This window comes from Monodon monoceros, unplaced genomic scaffold (genome assembly GCF_005190385.1).
Source record: "Monodon monoceros isolate NGI ecotype Baffin Bay Population unplaced genomic scaffold, NGI_Narwhal_1 Super_Scaffold_20, whole genome shotgun sequence".
Taxonomy (NCBI): domain Eukaryota; kingdom Metazoa; phylum Chordata; class Mammalia; order Artiodactyla; family Monodontidae; genus Monodon; species Monodon monoceros.
The window spans coordinates 43,866,979-43,888,049 of NW_021703777.1; the positions used below are offsets into that span (position 1 = coordinate 43,866,979).

At 43.8% G+C, this 21,071-nt stretch overlaps 1 protein-coding gene across 1 annotated transcript in view; it reads right to left on the reverse strand.

Moving 5' to 3' along the window:
• The window catches only part of FRAS1 (Fraser extracellular matrix complex subunit 1), a 463,438-nt gene continuing 442,367 nt past the window's right edge, over positions 1-21,071 (reverse strand). The window contains exons 68-74 of the mRNA XM_029235334.1: positions 20,842-20,949; positions 19,661-19,820; positions 15,746-15,862; positions 10,529-10,695; positions 7,449-7,654; positions 6,091-6,237; positions 1-4,029 (exon numbers count right to left, since the gene is read on the reverse strand). Of these exons, the coding sequence (XP_029091167.1) occupies positions 3,436-4,029; positions 6,091-6,237; positions 7,449-7,654; positions 10,529-10,695; positions 15,746-15,862; positions 19,661-19,820; positions 20,842-20,949 (1,499 nt within the window). The 3' untranslated portion in view covers positions 1-3,435. The remainder of the gene's footprint in view (positions 4,030-6,090; positions 6,238-7,448; positions 7,655-10,528; positions 10,696-15,745; positions 15,863-19,660; positions 19,821-20,841; positions 20,950-21,071) is intronic.

A 21,071-nucleotide genomic window follows, 5' to 3' on the forward strand; every position in this document is an offset into this window, starting at 1 on the left:
GGTACTTTATTCTTGATCTTAGCACAAGTAGCAAGTGTCTCGGATGCAACCCCTTCAAAGCGATTTTCTCCAAAAACCTTTGTCTCAAATTTTAGAATGATTTTGCCATCTCAATGGCATTGTCTTACATTAATGAGATGAAGAATCTAATGAGATGAACATAGCAAAAAAACCACAACCAGACTGTCATTTATGAATACAAATTTATGTAGTGGCATATGCTATTGGAGAAATCAGAAATTCATAACACACAAATTGGTATTGGAAATACAAAGATCATTTCAGAGTCAAGAAATCAGGTTGACAGCACCACGAATGTTTTACTCAAGTCTGAGCAGGTGTGTCGTATCCAAGAAGAATGAATACCTGTGGGACACCGAGACTGACTATTGTAAAACTGTGCAAAACACATCCCAACACTCTTTCTGCATCTACCTGTAAGAATCTGTGTGAGTCCGCCAGGAGGCCTGGGGTACAATCTAAGGGCAAAGGTGCAGACTCTTCTTTTAGCCTTCACAGCCATCATGTGATAGCAAATAGCAACCCCTGAGGGTCTTTTGTTCCGTCTCACCTAAAGACATGGTATAAAAGGTTACTAAAACACACACAAGGCCTTAGTGAGCAAGTTAGAAAAACCGAAAGGAGAGCTTTGGCTGAAGTATAACTGCACATCAGTCACCAAGTTCTCTGCTTCCCAGTATGAAGTATAAAACATAAAAGAAATGAAAAATTCTGTATCAAAGAAGTAAATCTCAGTTGTACATCTCGGAGCGATTTCTATTTCACAAGTGTGCGTCCACTAGGGAAGGGTGAGCACTCAATAAAGTGTATGTGGTGGGGGATAGAAAGGAAGGGAGGCGGGGATACCCAAGGGCTTTCCTTTCACGCTGATAACTCACTATCTCACGGTCCTCAGCGATGCTGCTCGTGTCATTCGAGAACTGTTCCACGGAGGCTGCTAGGAGCACTCTGAGATCAGTCTCCACTCCTTCCCGCACTGGCTCCGTTCTGCCATCTGTCTACATTCTGCCCACCCATGTGCCCTATTTAGCAGGAAGAGAAGGGCAGTGCAAGAAGACTATTCGAGCAAGTGGAAAGCTGCTGCTTCAACGTGCAAGCATTCAGGGACCTAGGAGCAGTGATAAACAACAGGTCCAATCAAACGTTGCTCCATGAGCAACTGGCTTCCTGTCCTTGCAGAATTAGCATCAACTTTCTAGGTTGTTCTGGAGAGGATTCCATGCTCAGCTGATGAGCTCTCCAGCCATGAGACACCAGTTTTGGGTGTTCGTGAGTCCAATACAGAAGTTCCAGCCCTAACATCCAAGCTGGCCTCGAGTAGCATCTGAGCAGTCAGGAGTATCAGGTTCTGGGCTCACTCACTCCAACTCATCTTCTCCTGCAAACTTTGTGCTCAGCTCGGAGTTGCTAAGTCAGACTTTCCTCTAAATGTCCTGCTCTGGAGAATGATTCACAGTCTCACCTCCTGCTAATACATGATTACAGCTTTTCTGTTCGGTCCTCCTCAAGCCCACTGCCAGATTCATGCCTATGTCAAGTGGTGCTTCTTTGCTCCAATGAGAAGATTATTTTATAATCCAAGTAGAAGAGGTAGTTTTTTTCCCCCTCTACTTACCCTTGTGATATTGCCGCCATACTCTCTCTCCTCCCCTCCCTAAATCGATTCCTCTATCATTCACCCATGACACCATTCATTTGTTTACTGAATATTCCTGGAGCGCTTGTGCACAAGGCACTGCTGGAGAACCCAAGGCACGGCTCACACCCGCCCTTCTCCCAAGGAGCTTGGATTCTGGCTGAGATGCCTAAAACCTTTCACGGTTCATTCTTTCTAGCTTTTCGGACCAAAGTATTTCCAGTGTGGAATGTTCTCAAAGAGCTAGGGTCATCCTAATACAAATATGACACAATGTGAATGCTCTGTGATCTGCTCAGTGATTACAGTGTGCCGTGCATCAGGAAGGGGACGTGTCTTTTACTCCTGAACGATGGAATGGTGCCTCCAGTTCAAAATAACACGACATGCATGCTTATATTTTTGCCAATACAGCAGAAACAAAACTGAAACACAAAAGCAAGCGGTGCGCACACTACGTACATCATCAAGCTGCTACTTGAACACTAAATCATTTTAAAGCCATGTGTCCACGGCCTTGTCATGTGCTGATATAATAAAATAAGTGCCTGAGCTACCAAAAAAAGAACCCCCGAAAGAGAAATCCCTGAAACACTGTACCAGGAACGGTGCCTTTATCTGCTGCACTAGTACTTTATCTGCTGTACTAGTACTTTCCTACTGTGAGTACTAGTACTTTTCTGCTACGACTACTAGTTGGCATCCATTGACTCTGATTTCATTCTGGCCTGAGCTTTCTCCTAATTTTCTTTATTCAGATGAATCTCTGACTTTTCTGCAGCCCTAACAAAATAAAGACCCCACAGCTAGCAAAGCACACGGCTTGTCTGTTATTGGACTGGGAAAAGCCCGGGGTAGCAGGAACTGCGGTAGGTGTCTCAAGCATCCACGGCAATGCTGAATAAAAAGGCCACAGTGCAGCAATCTTGCCTGGTGGCATCCTTTGTCAGGGAGGATGTCTGGATGCGTCCTGGCTGCAGTGTAAACCAGCCGGGCACAAGGGCATCCCCCTGGGCCTAGGGTGCAGGGCATCACTGATGTTCTCCGAGGCGCCTGCCAGGTCCCTCCTTTCCCCAGGTTTCAGTCCCCCCCCACCCCACTCCATAAGGAGGGTCCCGCTGTGCCTGATGCCTGCGGGCGAGGCTGAGGTTTCTCCCTTGAGTTGTGGAGAAATGCTCTAGTCCAGACCACTGTGAGCTCCCAGGTGAAAAGGGCTGGTGATGCAAGGCACAGCCAGAAGCTATGGAGGGCAGGTTGTCAAGTGGACCCATGAGCAGACACACAGGTGCTGATTAGCGGAATTCTGAGCAGAACCTGGGCGTCAGCAACGTGAACTCTGCTGTGCAGAGGCCAAGGAAAATCTCAAGCAGAAGGGAGCTGGAGTGGGGGGAGGAGACCAAAGGCCCTGCATCCCCGTCTCTCTCCCTCTGAGACCTGCCTGGTACACCCTCAGCCCTCTGAGCTCCACCAGCTGTGGAGCTCACTCCTGTCCTAACACCAGACACTGGCTTTCTAAGATCAGCCTTACAGAAGGAACAATTGGTCGCTGCTGACATGGTTAATGGGATCCACGGAAAGAACTACTTCCATCCTCTGGGGTCTCAGTGGTTCTTTGTTTAATGAGGTAGCTCAGCTGTGAGCTGATGCATGTGATGTGTGCCTCCGCCACTCAAAGCTATAGTTTTCCCTTTTCAATCAGCAAGATTATAAAAATACCAGTATTTTCCTCCGTTTTATAAAAATGATTTTAGAAAAAAATTACTCATGGATCTCCTCCATTAAACTTCTGTTCCGTCTTGCAAATTGTTGTGAACTCTGACTTCCAGATTCAATTTTTTTACTTTAGCACCTTTGAACACATAAGCACCCTCGGTTTCACTGAGTACGTTGACGTTCCGCACGGTGCAGTACTGTCTGTCCACGTTCTTCTCCACCCTGTCCAGGCCCCTCTTGGGCACATCCACCTTGGTATTCAGAGGGTATTCCTCCAAAATGTCCCCTGTGGGTGGCTTCTTCCTCTGTTTCTCGCGTTTCCTGGTGATGAAACAAGCCACCAAAAACACCAGAAGTAGGAGCATGATGGCAGCAAGGGCGCTGCTGATAGACGCCCCGGTTTGGGATAGAGAAGCAGCTACAGCTGGCTCTTCCATCTCCAGATTCAGCGACTTCATATTGGTGCCATTCTTGACTTGGTCCCCTTCATTGTCATAGATGAGGGATTCGTCAAGGGTCAGCCAGCCACTGGGGTCCACCAGGTCCCTTCGGTTGCGCCTCAGAGGGGCTGTGAGAGAGCGCTGGACCCTGGGACCTGAGATGGTGTCAGGTCCAATGATGTAGATCACCTGGAGATACCACTGGTGTCCGGCTTCCACCTGCAGAAGGAGGAGATGGCGAGACAAAGCGAACATGTCATTGCTGCCCACAGGCCACCTCTGAAGAAAGGTAATGGAAAGACAGCTGCCCACCACAAGCCCCAATAGATAAACGGTTTCAAGAAAAGCATTAGCCACACCAGCGTTCAAAGCAGCATTACTTACAGTAGCCAAGATATGGAAACAACCTAAGTGTCCATCAATAGATGAATGGAAAAAGAAGATGTGGGGTGTGTGTGTGTGTATATATATATACCATGCAGCCATAAAAAAGAATCTTGCCAGTTGTGACAACATGGATGGACCTAGAAAGCATTACGCTAAGTTAAATAAGTTAGACAGGGAAAGACTAATACCATATGATTTCAGGTATTTGTGGAATCTGAAAAACAAAACAAACAAACAAAACAAAATGAAAACAGTCTCGTAGATGCAGAGAACAAATGGGTAGTCGCCAGAGGGAGGAGGGTGTGGGGAGCACTATAATACGTGAAGGGGCTTAAGAGGTACAAACCTCCAGTTATCAAATAAATAAGACAGGAGATGTAACACACAGCATAAGGAACATGGCCAATGAGACTGTAATAGCTTTGTATGGGGACAGATGGTTACTAGACTTATCACATTGATCATTTCATAACGTATGCAAATGTCAAATCACTGCAAGTAATTCTTGCCACTGGAGTCCACCTGAAAAGAACATAATATATCAAATGTGTTTCAATTAAAACAAAGAAAGGGGGCTTCCCTGGTGGTGCAGTGGTTGAGAGTCCGCCTGCCGATGCAGGGGACACGGGTTTGTGCCCCGGTCTGGGAGGATCCCACATGCCGTGGAGCGGCTGGGCCTGTGAGCCATGGCCGCTGAGCCTGTGCTCCGCAACGGGAGAGGCCACAATAGTGAGAGGCCCGTGTACTGCAAAAAAAAAAAAAAAAAACAAAGAAAGGAAACTGATCCACTAAAGAACCTCTTGCTTTTAAAGTCATGGAATAAATCAGACCATAACTGGCACCCTTTAAGAAAAATGTTGAGGTAAGACTATGTATGGCGCATTTAAAGATTAGTAAATATGCCACTGTAACTGTAGCAGAAAGGTTTTGATGAAGTAAAAAAAAGAAAAAAGAAAAAGAAAAAAAAAAAGAAAAGCATTAGCCATGGTTGGTGCCTGTGAATAGAGAACTGAACTGAATATTTTGGGGTCCTGTTTTATTTCCACATTCAGGTGATCTTGGGTCAGATATTCGCATTTTTTTTCAGTTTCACTACCTGTGCATGAAATAGCCCTAAGAATTTACCTTTCAGGGTTTCTTTAGCTCAGTCATCACTTATGATGTGTTGGCCTTTATTGATAGCAGTGGAGTAATAGTATTAATAATCACATTTATTCCCAGTACCTTTTATTGTTTTCTATGCCAATTTACTATTTATTGATGAACTTTAGCTAAAATAGAGTCATTCAACAAATATTCACTAACCACCTACTCTGTGCATAATACACAGATACTTGACAAAAATCTGCTAAATCTTAACATTTCTTGGATCCTCCCCTGAGTTATGTCATCAAGCATTTTATTTCCCTCTCATCTGCCCCCATGGAAACCCTCCATGATTTTGAAATAACTTCTGAAGAGTGATAATAGTTCTGAAATCCAAGGTCATGGCTTACTATTGGGAGACAGAGAAGAGTGGAATTTGATCTTGGAAGTTTATTTTTATTACTGGGACTTAGAGTATTTTTGCTTATTGAATACTAGTAATTCTTGCCATTCTAAATTACTGAATTGTATTTATGAGTTTGTTAAATATTTCCACATGCCTGTGAAAATCAGCTGGTGCAGCAAAGACCCATGATGAGTGAGTATATGCAAATTAAAGAATTTTATTGGTCTATTGGATAGACGGTAAAGTTTTGGATGAATGATGAGCTTAACAACAATAAAAGAAGACCTGCCAGTAAGAATGCTATAAAAAGAAACTGACATCAAAGAGATGATGTCATCCTCCTTTTTGTAACCTTTAAAGTGACCTTGATCCTGTGATTCTATTCTTCTCACCACACTCACCTTATAGAGTGCGTCCACCTTCAGAGTAAATCCATCCACGCCTGGCATGCTACTGACCACGTGGAAATCAGGCAACTCAGAAGCAAAGTGGGCTTCAAAGGGCACGTCGTGGAAGTACTTGTCCGTTACCTCTGGCTGACTGCGGTCCTAGGATTTCAGAAAAAAGAAACGCAAGATTTAGAAAGACGGAACCACTGAGCTGGCAGGTGGCAGTCACTGGGAGGAGAAAGGTACTCTCCACTCCTCCTTTGGGTCGGGTCAGGAGGGCACATGCCGCAGGAGCCCTCTCCTTAAGTTGACCGCTGCCTCTGGGCACCGACTGCCCTCTTCAGGGGAGGACACTTGGTGGCCTCTGTGATCTCAAAACCCAATGGGTGAGAGAGCCTAGACAAACAATTCTCAAGCTATTTGGTCTCAGAACATAAAAATTAAGGACCACCTCCCCCCAAAGCTTTCATTTTATGTGACTGATATCTATCAATGTTTACTGTACTAAAATTAACACTGTAATTATGTTACAATTAACAATTTAAAAAAATGCATTTACTAATTCATTTTAAAATAGAAATGAGAAACTCACTACATGTTAACATAAGTAACATATTTTTTAGTGAAAATGTCTGTATTCACAGCCACCTCCCAAAAAGAGAGCTGGCATTGTTTTACATTTTTGCAAATCTCTGTTAAAGAACCAGATTCTCACAATTGCTTCTGTATTCAATCTGTTGTGGCATGTTGTTTTGGCTGAAGTATATGAAGAATCTGGCCTCACATAAGCTATGTAGTTGGAAGACAGAGAAATGTTTGAATAACTTTTTCAGATAATTATGGATATTCTTTTTGGATACTAAATCAAAGCTCAGTAACTGGTATTTTTTTCTAAAGATTAGTCACAATGTCGAATCTGAATCCCTATCAATGAAACCTTCGTACTCTTGGCACTCATGAGGGACTGAGTATGAGAAAGGCAAGCATCATCATATCATTATGAAAGTAGTTCTGACCTTGTGGACGCCCTGAAAGAATACTGGGGATGTTCAGGGGTGTCTGGGACACACTTTGAGAAACACTGGCTTAGACTTTCCTCTTCCTAGAACATCAGTAACAGCTTGTCTTGTTACCCACCAAACCTTCACAGTTGGTGATATGTATTGAGTTAGCCAAAAGTTCGTTCGGGTTTTTTCATAAGATCGAACGAACTTTTTGGCCAACCCAATACTAACATTAAGCTGATAGAAGTAACAACAACAATATCTGTAGAAAACCGTCAAGAGTGGGGTTCTATCTGCTTCAGGCAAAAACCATAGCTGAGGAAAGCTACTCGTGTGTCAGCCCTTTAACACTAACAGTTAGCGTACCAGCAGCAGGAATCTGTGTTTTAGGTGTTTGTTTGGCTGAATGCATCCATACTGTGGCCCTTCATTGTAGATTGTCCCCGTGGGATCAAAGAAAGGCACGTAGCCATCCTTGCCGGTACAAAGATAGACCTTCTCCAGCTGGAGTTTGTAAGCAGAATTAAGGTTTTGTTCTGGATTCCAAAGTACTCGGCCATAAAGGATTTGACCTGAAAAGATTGCAAGGCATTAATTAGGTCAGACTTTAAGATTAAAGAGAAAAAAAGTGTCAAAGATAGGAAGGATTTAACATGCTCCTATAGAGTCAAAAGTACCTTTCTATGAAGAGCTGTGGGGTCCATGTGCCCCTAAAATACACATTCATTCATGTATAGCTTCTTTTAATCAGTAAATGTTACTTAAGTATTTAGGGTGGGGCAAGCACTCTGTTACGTGCAGGGGATACGAAGGTGAGTGAGACACAGATGAGAGGGCAGAGATAAAAGCAAAGCAATTGCTAATAATAGCTGACATTTATCGAACTCATACCATTTGCTAGGTACTGTACTAACTCCTTCCCATGGAAGAACTCGTGCAGTGCTCACGATTTTACAGATGAGGAAACTGAGTGGTTAAGTGACTTGTTCAAGGTCACAAAGTTAGTAAGTGGGGAGGGTGAGATTCAAAGTGAAATTGCTTTGTCTCGAGAAACCCACACTATTAACTTCCATGCGATACTGCTGCGTAAAACAGAGGAAGGTACGTAACATCAAGTGAGCATACAGCTGAGCACAAAAATCTGCCTGAGGAAAGGTATGGAAGGATTTAAAGAAGAGATGACATTGGGCAGTATCCTGAGCGATGAGTAGGCATTTGTCAGATAGAGCATTTGAGGCGGGTGGGAGAAGCTGGGGAGAGCAATCTAGGCAAAAGCAAGTCCATGTACAAAATACGGAATGCTGGAAAGGTATCAGCCCCGCTGTAGGTGCTTTTCCTTAGTTCCTGCCAGGGCATCAAGTTCTTTACCTACAGTATCTTATTTAATCCTCCCAAGGGCCTAAGGGATAGGTTCAATTACTATCCCTATTTTAAATAACTTGTCCAGCGTTTCGGATCTGTGACACGTGGTGGGGAGGATTTGAGCACAAATTCGTCTGACTTCAGATGTTCATCCCGAGCATCTACTATGGCACTGGGTAGGCCAGTGATTGGGGTGGAGGGCATCGGGAGGGCTCTGGCAGGAGAGACTCCCGGGAAGGTTGATTAATGGTGTGAGGATTCTGGACTTGAGTATAGGAGTAATAGGGAACGCCGGAAGGTTTTAAACGGGGGCTTAATGTCAACGCACCTGGGCTTTAGAAACATGGAGAATGAAGACAAAGAGACCAGAATCACAGGTAGGGAGTTATTTTAATGCTCTAGCAAGAAATAGGTATCCAAAATATAGCAGTGAGGCAAGGGGATGCATTCAAGAAATGTCTAGGAGTTGGAACCATTCATCTTATGATAGATGGGATACAGGAGGCAACCAGAAGCAGAGGATAGCCCTGAGGTCTTTGGCTGGGACACCTGGAGTATGGTGATGCAGTCAGTGGGGCAGTGGATGTGAGAGGAACACGTCTGGGGGGAGATAAGTCCAGTTCTAGATATCTGTAGGTGTCTGAACGACACCCGCTTGGAGAGGTTTGGCAGTTTGGGTCCGCATGTGGAAGTGTGGAAATGAAGTTCAGGAGGGACCAGGGACAAGGTTAATTTTTGTGGAATGGTTGTGGGGTAGCAGGAGGTTAGGAAGAGCTCAGGGTAAAGGGATGAGCCAAGCCAGGAGGACGACTGGAGTAGCACTGAAGTGAGAACAGGAGTCAAGCATGGAACATGGACACAGCAACACGGATGGGGCAGAGGACAGAGACCCAAGGCCGGAGAGTGAGAAGTGGTCAGAGAGGTAAGATGGTGTCAGGTGAGGCTCGTACAAAGGAAACCAAACAGGAGAAAAGTGTCAAAATCCATAGGTTTGGTGTCATGGACAGGAGAGGATTCTGAGCCATGGTAGGACAAACCCAGCCTGCAGCAGACGGAAGGAGGAGAGACTGGGAAGGACGGCCATGAGGACAGCGTGTGCTCACCACTCCTTCAGGAAGCTTCTCAGAGGAAAGAAAAGGAGAACACGGGCTGAAGTTTGAGGGAGAGGTAGGGATGAGAGATTTTCTTTTTCGGTTACGGGATGTGTTTTTAGGATGAGAGAAAAAAACACAGATGTGAGCAGAAGATTGAAAGTAAGAGAAAGGCAAAAGAGAAAACTGAGAGAAAAGGCAGCTAATTGATTCATTTATTATTAATTCATTCAACAAATACTTATTGAGCACCTTGGCATTGGTGGTATGGCGTGCAAATTTGGTATTTGATCACAGTCTCTGTTCTAATGGAATTTACAGTCTGGTGGTAGAGATAGGCAATAAATAAGTAAAGAAAAATATATATTATAATGTTAAAAATTGTGATAAGTACTATAAAAAATGAACAGCATTCTGCGAAAGTGACAAATATGACGGCTTATATTAGATTGGCTGGTGCAATCAAGGCAAGTGTCTATTGGGAGGTTAACATTTAGATAGAGGCCCGAAGGAGAAGAAAGTCAAGGGAACCCTATTCGGGACAGGGAGGGGACAGAGGAGCCATTTCAAGTAGAGAAAGCCTGCTGGAGAGGACATGTATGTTTGGCATAGCTTTGAGGCTGGCAGGCAGTAGGGTCATATTGCAATCTCTCTGAGGAACTGAGAGGTGAAGCAGTTTACCCAAAGTCAGACAGTGGGTTAGAATCTGGTTGGAAACCCCAGTGTTCTTACTACTCAGACCAGTGCTCTTCCACAGTATCGCACTGCTGATCATTATCGCACCAAGAATGTGATCTTATTTTGAAATAGCTTGAAGGAAGAATATGGGTCTGTTCCTTGACTAAACCTTGGCTGCCCTGGAACCAACGCTGGGGGAATCTTCCCTGGAGAGCTGACTGAAAGCCAATGAGCAGAGATGCTAGTCCAAGGACCTATCCGAAAGCTTCTCAAGTCCAGTGGAGTCTCTGTCTGCGGGTGAAGGGAATGACTTACCTTTGGAGAAGGCCCCTTTGTAATCCATTTCCGCCAGTGACATATCAGGTGTGTTGGGGTCCATCAGGAACACCTTCTCATTGTTGCAAAGCTGAAATTCAGTATTGAGCGAGTATACAACAGGGACAGGGCGGTTGGTCTGCTGGAATGCAATGGGTATCAGGAATCTAAATGTGGGAAAAACAAGAGTTTCTTCAGAGCAGGGTCGACTTTGCATTTGCCCTTTGAGCTGCCCTCCCTTTCCCATCCTTCTCGGGATTGTGAACAGTACTTTGTTGTAGGTGCTACATATTTACTGAATAAAGAGATGTCTGCAGGCAAGAGTCTTTATTTAGTTCAGGTCCTTATGAGGTTCATCTGCTCTTTGGAGCAGGAATAATCTAACTGGTCTTTAGACTCTACAACGCTCTTTGCTTTTCCTGGCCTTCTCATTCTGGAAAGCCCTGAGGGCCGATTTGAGATTAGCGGTAATGAATTTAAACTTTCCTGACTTTGGCCTTGCTGAACCTTCTGCTGGAACACTCCTTCTTCCTCTAGGCCACTAGGCCACCAGGCCACCATCCTTTGCCTAGTGAACTCTTATTCTTCAGATCTCAACTCAAGCACCACTTTCTCTAGGAAGCTTACCCTCTTTTTCTTCCCTCCCAGGCTGGGTCAGATCCCTTATCATTTGTTCTCATCACACTGTGCACTTTTCCTTCATAGTACTTACTGTGGTTTGCTATTCTATTTAAATGTGTGATCAAAGTCTGCTTCACCCACTGTGGGTTCCATAGAGTCATAATCCATGCCTATCTGCTCGCCATTGTACCTGCCATGCTGGCCAAGCTCCTAACACATATGTTTGTTAAAGAATAATGCACAAGTGATAATTTGAATGCTTTACTCTTCCAATCAAGTCCATCTGATCATTCCCTACTTTTAACTGAAGCTGCTCCAGGGGGTGGATTTGAGAGGGCTGAGGTGTAGGAGGAACTTGGGGTGCAGGAGAAACCCACACAAACCAAGGCTGACCATGCTTCCACAGCTTTGATATAACCATTAATTGTACCAAGAGCTCATTTATCTGACTCAGGGAAATAGGTTTTTCTTGTTGATGTTGGTATTTATTACCACAATCCACACAGTGCCAGGACCTAAGACACTTGATAAATACTTATTGATTAAAGAGAATGAAGAAAGGACTTGAGATGATGACAATGATGACTTACAAGGTTATACGTATGACAGACTCACAAAAATAGGCAAAATAGGACACACAATTCTTTTGAATTAAGTCTGAATTTCCAGTCAGGCTTGATTATTTGTTGTGTTGTAGTTCTACCGCATCCATATGGAGCCATATTGAAAGATATGGAGATGATCAAAAGCAAAATTAGGCCCAAGGGGGAAAGTCACCCTGGGAATATCAACCCTGAGGCCTCAGTACACTCCAACAATACTCTTCACCCTGCAGACTTCCACACCCACACAGCACTGGGACTGGAGAAGGGGTTAATGCCTTGTTTGCTCCTTTTTGCCATTTCAAACCTTTGTTCCTCTCTCCTCTTAAAAAAAAAAAAAAAAAATCCAGCACCTACCCTGGAGAAACTCTTCTCACACATGTAACTAAGAGACACACAGAGTATTGTTTGTAATAGAGAGGATCTGGGATTATAAGCCAAATAGAGTGGTCAAATAAACTGTGGACTCTTCCTATGAAGACTACTTTAATGCAGTGAAAAACAAACTGCAGCTACATGGATCGACATAAATGTTGATTTCACTTATGAATCAACAAGTGATTCACTGAAGGAATAAAAAAGCTGCAGAGAGAATTCACGCAGTATGAAATTTTTATATAAAGTTCAAAAACATGCAAAACCATGTAGAAGTAAATATGAGGTGAACCATAAACCAAAACAAGGGATGATAAGTACAAATATCAGGCTAGTGGTTACCTTAGTGGAGAGTTGGGGAGAGTACAGCTGAAAGGGGCACTGAGGGTGTTTAAACGGTAGCGGAAATGTTCTATTTCTTTTTTTTTCTTTGACTCCCAGTTTCGTTAGTTATAAAATGGAGATAACAGTACCAATTTGTGGGGGATCATTGTAATGCAGATTGAATGTTAAGAGCTTAGTACAGAGTAAGCACATGGTCTGCACTCCATACACGGTCACTAATAGCAGTGGTTGTTATTATATTCTCTTATCATCAGTATCATAGCCCAAGGGATACCCAATTCATTGCAGCTAGGTAATGTTCTTGAGGTTTTATATATCCACGGTATATGGTCTTCTGGGTATCTAAAATATTTCATAATTTAAAAAATTTATTACATGAATAAAAATTCCCCAGCAATTCTCTTCAGACGATTTGCCCTCTATTCTTCCCTTCTGCAACCAACCGCCATTTTCCTGGTCACCATCACTTCCAAACAGCGAGTTCTCCTCCCCACTGCAGCCACCTACCCTCCACCATCACACGAGGCACCTCCTCCAAAAAAAACTCATTTTCAAACACTTCCCTCTCTAACTACCACCTCCTATCTTCCCAGCTCACCTCTTCTTTTAATCTCACTCATTAATTCTCCAGCCACACCAGACCCTCAGTGACCATGTTTACCGGGATGCAGAGGACCTGGAACACTAACATACTCATGGTGGGAATGTACACACACAGTTACACATTTATAAACACCGGGAAATGGTGTGACACTTTTTTAAGAAGTTAAACATACATCTGCCATAGGATCCAGCCACTCCATTCCTAGGTATTTACACAAGAAAACAGAAACCATGTGTCCATATAAAGGCTTGTCTATGTATGTTCATAGCAGCTTTATTTATAATAGCCCAAACTGGAAACAACCCAAATGTCCATCAACTGACCGATTTGATAAACAAATTTAGTGTGTCCAAACCATGGAATACAACTCAGCAATAACAGGAACAAACTACTGATATGCACAACAGTATGAATGAGTCAAAATAATCGTGTTGAACAAAAGCAGTTAAAGAATGCTGTGTGATGCCATGTATATAAATTAGCAGAAAATGCAAAGTAATCTGTAGTGACACAAAGATCAGCGGACACCGTGGCGGGGAGGGGTGGCCTGGGGTGAGATGGGAGGGAGGGAGGGATAACAAAGGGCCATGAGGAAACCTTTGAAGGAAACAGATATACTCCCTATCTTAATTGTGGTGATGTTTCACGAGTGTACACGTATGTCAAAATTGATCAAATTGTATGTACTTTAAATGTGTGCTATTCATCTTACATCAGTAATATTAAAAACAATTCAATGGGGCCCTCAGCACTGCCGATCTGCTGCCAACTATAACTCCACTGTGCTTACTTTCCCACTTTCTGAGACAACTCTGTTTTACTTCCTCCTCTCTTCTCAAACCTCATTGTTGCTCACTTCTAGCTAATGCTTGGCTTCTCATTTCATGGAGAAAACAGACTCAGTCAGATGTCTCCCCTGTCATCCTTCCCCTCCCAGTCTGCTAATTCTCCCTTCACTTGTATCCATAGACTGTGCTTGCCTTCCTCTTCCAGTGGATGAGCTCTCTGTGCTTCTGGCTAAGGCCGGCCCTTCCCCTCATGTCCCAGGTCTATCCCCTGCCCTACTCAAGGACTCGGCTCTGCAGATCTTCCCTCCTCCCCCTGCATTGTCACATTTCCCCTAACAGACCAATAGGGTTATTCCCACCAGCATACAAACATCCTGAAATATTTTGCACCCTAAAACACAAACAAATTAAACCTCCTTTTACCCTTCATCTGTTTCCCGCTAATGCCTCTCTATCTGACATCCGTTATAACAAAATTCCCTAAGCATTGTTGTTCCCTCTTGTCTCCACATTCTCGCCTCCCTCTCTTGAACCCACTCCAATCAGGCTTCATCGCCCTCAGTCCACTGAACCTGCCCTTTGTCAAGATCATCAACCACTTCCCCATTGCCAAATCCAATGGCCACCTCTCAGACTGTTCATTTGAAAGTCGCATTCCAAATTATCTTCTCTTAATGATAATGTCAGATTCTGTCTTCAGTGTCTTTCCTCTGAAATGTTCTCTATTGACTTTGCTCAGCTCCTAGAAAGGTGGCACTAGACTATACACTGCCTGAGAGCAGAGGTGACTTTTAATCCTCTCCTCTAGTCTCCATGCCGAGACCAGAGCCAAATGCACGATAAGAGCTGAATAAATACTGGCTGAATGAGTGAACATTGGCACAACACGGACAGTCTCAGGTCACAGGTGGGGATGGGCTGATGGACAGTTGATTCTTGTTATCCGCAGCAGTTACATTCTATAACGTTGCAATGAACACTGAATGAGTGAACAGTGAACCATTTGCTCCTGAGGGAAATACAGGGTCAAGTTCCTGCAGCCTGTGGTCACAACATTTTCAACCAGTGATCAATACCTAACCCTGTTTCATGTATGTTTCTGTTTAAAGACACCTTATTTGATAGACATTGTTGATTCATTCACATAGAACTCATGGCAACAGCACTGAATGAAATTCATGCTTGAATGAAGCTTATCTAACAATCCATCAAGCTCATCACCACCTTCTTGTACTTAGGAAAACTAGACAGCACTTCGGCACTATGCTGGGGAGCTATTTTAAACAGCAAAACCACCAACACAAAGCACAAAAATTCGAAAAACATGGCACTAAACAGACCGTAAAAAGAACACTAGTTCCTGTCTTAATGGACTTGAGGATACGGGGAGGGGGAAGGGTAAGCTGTGACAAAGCGAGAGAGTGGCATGGACATATATACACTACCAAACGTAAAATAGATAGCTAGTGGGAAGCAGCCACATAGCACAGGGAGATCAGCTTGGTGCTTTGTGACCCCCTAGAGGGGTGGGATAGGGAGGGTGAGAGGGAGACGCAAGAGGGAAGAGATATGGGGACATATGTATATGTATAACTGATTCACTTTGTTATAAAGCAGAAACTAACACACCATTGTAAACCAATTATACTCCAATAAAGATGTAAAAAAAAAAAAAGAACACTTGTTTACAGTATGAGAAGGCAGAGGGTTGTCTTGCTGGATCTGAGCTGGGAATGTGGGTCAGACGACTCGCTATTTCGCCACTCTGCATGTCAAGGAATGATGGGAATGGCACCACGAAAACTGGCTTTGAGGTTAAATACAAATAAATGTTAGCGAGTAGGTAAGTTCGCAATAGTGAGGCTCAACTGTCTTTCCCTACCTTTCTGGGGCGTGTGCAGTGCAGGCCAAAGGCTTTTCTCCTGGGTCCACCCAAGGCTGAGTGGGCTGCACAGTGCAAGGGATCAGGTAGATGGTGTACTCCCCGGAGTAGTCCTTCCTGGAAACATGCAGGCAGACTGTGGTTAGAGGGACCAATTTATAGATTATTTACTTACCCAGAAACACACTTCATTAAACGGTTTTTGGATGATATTTGTGTTCAGCGTCCGACCAAGAACTTTAAGAGTCTGCAAACACAAGTTTCAGGAGTTCATCACTGATTGTTCTAACCTTTAGAGTACTATCCAGAGGTGTTAAACAGAGCTCCTTTTTCACTTAGTCCAGTCCTTTTCATGAGAAATGCTGAGAAAGGCACACTGTTGATAAAAATCTAAAAGGCTCCGGTGAAGGCAAAACAGAACTAGATTTCCTTTAGATTCCCATGAAACTTACTTGACAAATTGTCTGTTTGACAGACTGTTCAGTGTCTCTTGTTGACTGACACCCTGTTACACATTCTCCACTACAAAAGCTTTTATTTATTGAGATGTGACCGTGCGGGCTGCTGCTGGTCTGATTGAATAGGTGGCAAAGGCCTCAGGGTTAAAGGACCCCACTCCAGAGAACACCCCACCCCCATTCATTAGCATTCAGTTTCAAGGCTTCTCTCCCAAACACTACAGCTTCATCCCTTTATAAACGAAGTTGAAGAACAAAATCACTCCTCATCGGAGATGACTTGCTGGGAATTTCCACGTTTATGGTGGGGTACGGGACTCTGTAGGTCATGAACCTGAAAGCGTGGAGCCTTTGTAGCCTCACCTACTTCACTTCCCACACCTGTCATTGGTAGCAGCCCAGCCCTGGCAGTTTGCCTGGAAGGCAGCCAGACAGCCAGAAGCTTCAGGAAGATTCTTCAAGGGCCCTGGGAGGCTGCCATCCATTGAATGAGGTGCTCAGGGCCGTGAATCCTAATTCTAACCATTGTGATCGTTAACAGTTCTCACATCCTCTGTGTTCATCCTTTGACCATTTCTTTTGTATTATTTGTATCTGTTTATTAGTAAAGTGATAACAAAGATTTGGTAAACATAAATAAACAAGTAAATAAAATCTTTAGGACACAGCCTGTGTTCAGTTTAGTGGGATGGCACAGGCTGGAAACGGGAAGATAGTCTAACCCTACTCTTGCTTTGCCTCTGCCACGGTTGTATGAATTTAGCCAAACCTGGCGAACTTTCAGGGCTTAGTTTCTAAGCCCCTTCATGCCCCCAAAGCTTGTGTCTGTATGTCTGCAGTTTTCTCACACGATCCTTATCTTTCTCCAAAGCTTGGACCAGCAGGAAATGAGATCTTGTATACTATCTTTTTTTTTTTTTTTTGTGGTATGTGGGCCTCTCACTGTTGTGGCCTCTCCCATTGCGGAGCACAGGCTCCGGACGCGCAGGCTCAGCGGCCATGGCTCACGGGCCCAGCCGCTCCGCGGCATGTGGGATCTTCCCGGACCAGGGCACGAACCCGCGTCCCCTGCATCGGCAGGCGGACCCTCAACCACTGTGCCACCAGGGAAGCCCAGATCTTGTATGCTATCTTTGAATTACACAAAAATTGACCTGTATAACGTGAATACTAACTCTTAATTAATAGAAATAGTTAATTAGGCAGAAGTGTCCATGCCTGACCCTTGCTTTCCAAAAGTCAGGCCAGATCCTGTTGCTCCTCCCCTCAAACCCTGCAGTGGCTCCTGTTGCACTAGAGTGAAAGACAAAGTCCGTACACTGGCCTAGAAGGTTCCACGGCGGCCCGACACCCAGCTCCTTCCTGCCTATTACCCTCCTCCTCATTCACTCCGCTCCAGCCACACCAGCCTCCTTGCTGTTCCCTGAGCATGCCAGAATTCTGACACCCCAGGAAATTCGCCAGGAACCCCTTCCCCGGTACTCTGCATAGTTAACCCTAGCACCACCTTCAAGTCCTTGCTTGAATTTTCCTTCTAAACGAGGCCTACTCTGAACATCCTAACCAACATTACAATGTCCCTCCACTCCTGATTCCCCTTACCCTGCTCGTGACCTTTTATTTTTCCATAGCACTCATCACCTTCTAACATGTGATACTATACTCATTCATCATGTCCACTGCTGCGTGCAGAGATCTTTATTTGGTCCACTGATGTATTCCAAGTGCCCAGAACCTTCCCTGACACATAGTAAAAGCTCAATAAATATTTGTTGAACACATGAATGCAGGACAAATGGTATGGTCTCCCCAGGCTGCAGTCCTATGTTTTCCCATCCCTAAATATGAGTTAGGTCGACTTCCTGACTATCCCTGCAAATATGCCAAACACAGTCCTGGATGCAGGTTTTTAATCCTGTAGTTCTTCTCCCCTCCTTTCTGAAAACTAGACATTTCCCACCAGTTGCCCCGCCTCCCCCAGAAGCCTTGGACAGCTCTCCAGCCCGTGCTGGGCCTGAGCTCCCCTCGCTGAGCAGCTGTGGTCAGGGCTCTGCACGGCTCACAGCGCACACAGCAACACTTGGTGTTGTCTGTCACTTTGCCGTTTATCTATGGATTTTACCTCCTTAGCTCAAATGTTAGCTACTAAAGGATGTTTATTCAGGACTGACCATGTGCTAAAACCTGCAGTTCTGGGGCTTCTAGATCAAGCAGGCATGGCTTTTACCTTTGGGAAGCTCACAATCTAGTGGAAATGGGACTCCACTTAGAGCATTATAAATATATTGAGCTGTGTTACAGTAAAAGCTGGAACAATGTGTGAACAAGGAGTAGGGGCTTCTAGCACTGTATGGGAAGTCAGCGAAGGTGTCATGAGGGTTCAGCATTTTAGTTGGAGCTCAGAGGACTTTGAGATTTGCCAGAGGAAAAGAGCAGGAAGGACAGGGGAATTGCAAAGGTACAGATGTATGGATGAGCTGCTGGTTTCAGGGGCTGGGGCGATGTTTCATGTGGTTAGAAGGCTGGGTTTCAGGTGAGGCTAGAGGTGAGGATATGTGTCTTGCTCAAAGAGCTGGACTGCATTTGGTAAGAGGTGGGGAGTCACCAGGGGATTTCAAGAGGACCATTTCTCTGCCTATAAATTGGGACAAGTACCTGCACAATCTCATGAGGTTCTAGGAAACACAGCCCTTAATGATTATTTTATTATATATTGATTTCAAAGGAATCAGTATACACAAAAAATACTTGATATAAGACCAAACATTTGTAACTAAAAAAATCTTTTTGAAAATGATTCTTCAGACAATTTGCCACTTCTTAACTGTAAAGAATAAGGTTTTCATGCTAAATATGGTTCTAATTTCGTGATCTGTAAAATGGGGTTAACAATATTTACAGTAGACTCCATTATCCTTTTCATGGCAAAAGTTTTCATTTTGTTTGCCCTATTCTCCCGTTTTACAAATGGGATGTTTTACTGTATTTATCCAATTCTCATTCTACCTCTATATTGGGTGTGGGAGGGGACTAAATCTTGCTATTTATTTTATAGGACACTGGACCGTAAGGTGTGACATCTGGACCTGAAAACCAGAGATCCTGGATTTTGCACTGGTTGTGGTAACTGGAATGAAATTTCTTTATTATACTAAGCTTTTAGTTGGACACATTTCCCAGCTTCCTTTGCAGGTAGATGTGCCATGTGACTAAGTTCTGGCCAGTGGGAGGTGAATGAAAGTGATGCGCACCCTGCCTGTTCTTACCCTTGGAATATGGGTGAGCACTTCCCGCTTTACACATCAGAAGCTGATTTGAGCTACATCTGTTTCTTTCTCTATATGCCAGAGGGTTGTTTCTATCTCCGTTTTAAAATAGAAGCCCAGCTCTTGAAGAAAAGCCCTTAAAGAAACTGAGAACTTTTCAGATTTACCCCTGAACTCCATCTTGTATTCACCTGTTATAAGAGCTTGTGGCTCTCCAGAGTTGGTAAGGAGAATCAAAAGTCTGAGCACTCCATAGGAGCTGCAGGTCAAATTCAATTCCTCCGAGATGGTCTGGAGTCAATATGAATGATTTCACATCAGGGAGGGTGTGGTGCTCGATCACGAACTGTCCTATTTCAAGGGGAAACAAACACACACTTATTTGTAAGTTTTATTGTGCTTGTGGTGAATCCCTTATAAAAGCCTGAGAACTGATTTAATATTCTGCTATAAAACAACGTTATACCTACCCACTTGCCTCTGAGAATATATTCCACACAGGTTGGGACAGCATGGCCTCTTATTCCAGCCCATCACCTTACTCATGATGGCCATTATGGTCCTATACATTTACAAACAATATGAATATGCTTTGTAGAAATGATGCTAATGAGCATATTCACGATAATACGAGTCCTTATGTGACAATGAACCTTGAACACACTTAGCTTTGAATTCCAACCAACGTGTCTCTTGGAGGTAGAAAGATCGCAGTAGTTTATAAATAGAAATATCAATTTCAGATTAAAAAACCCCTCATTTAGGGCTGCTCAAGTCCTTGGTGGAAGGAGGCTATTGTAAACATCATTAAAAAGATCAGGGTTACTCAGCAAGACACTTCCACTCTTTAAAACTACAGTAATGCAGTGTCATGAATAATTAAAAGTAAGGAGACTATTCTATACTGAAAGAGACTAAAGAGGTATAACTGCCAAATTGTAACATATGAATCTTGATTAGATTCACCTTCCTTTTATATAAACAGATGCTAAGTAAATATAAACAAACATAAAAACAAGTAGAAAAGACATTTGTGAGACAACAGAGGGAATAAGAATAGGGACTAGCTATTATCGGATCAGTGTGAAATATCTTGGCTACGGTAATACTGTTGCGACATAAGAGAAGGTCCTTGTTTAAGGAGATGTCTATTGAAGTATTTAGGGTAACTTGGCATGAAGCCTGCATCCTGTCTTCACATGGTGTGACCAAAACAATGGGAACGCACGCATGTGTATGTACAACACACACAGAGCAGAATGTTAATAATTGTTGACTTTGTTCTTCATTGTCCTATTCTTTCAACTTTTCTCTGTGTTTGAATGTTTCTTAGTAATAAAAAACTTGAGGAAAAAAACGGCACTGATATTACCTCTGAATTTGGCATGGGTCTTGAATTCAATGACCAGACGGCCATCCTCTCGAATGTAGATTCTTATTATCTGAAGTCTGGCAGAGAGCACACTGTCCGTCTGGATTCCTGGGAAGGCAACCGTACACAAGACATCCAAGTGAGGGCTTGGAGAAGATCTCCCAGACAGTAGCCTACATGCGACTTATCCCAGGGACACTTCTAAGTAGAGCTGCACGCTTACTTGAATG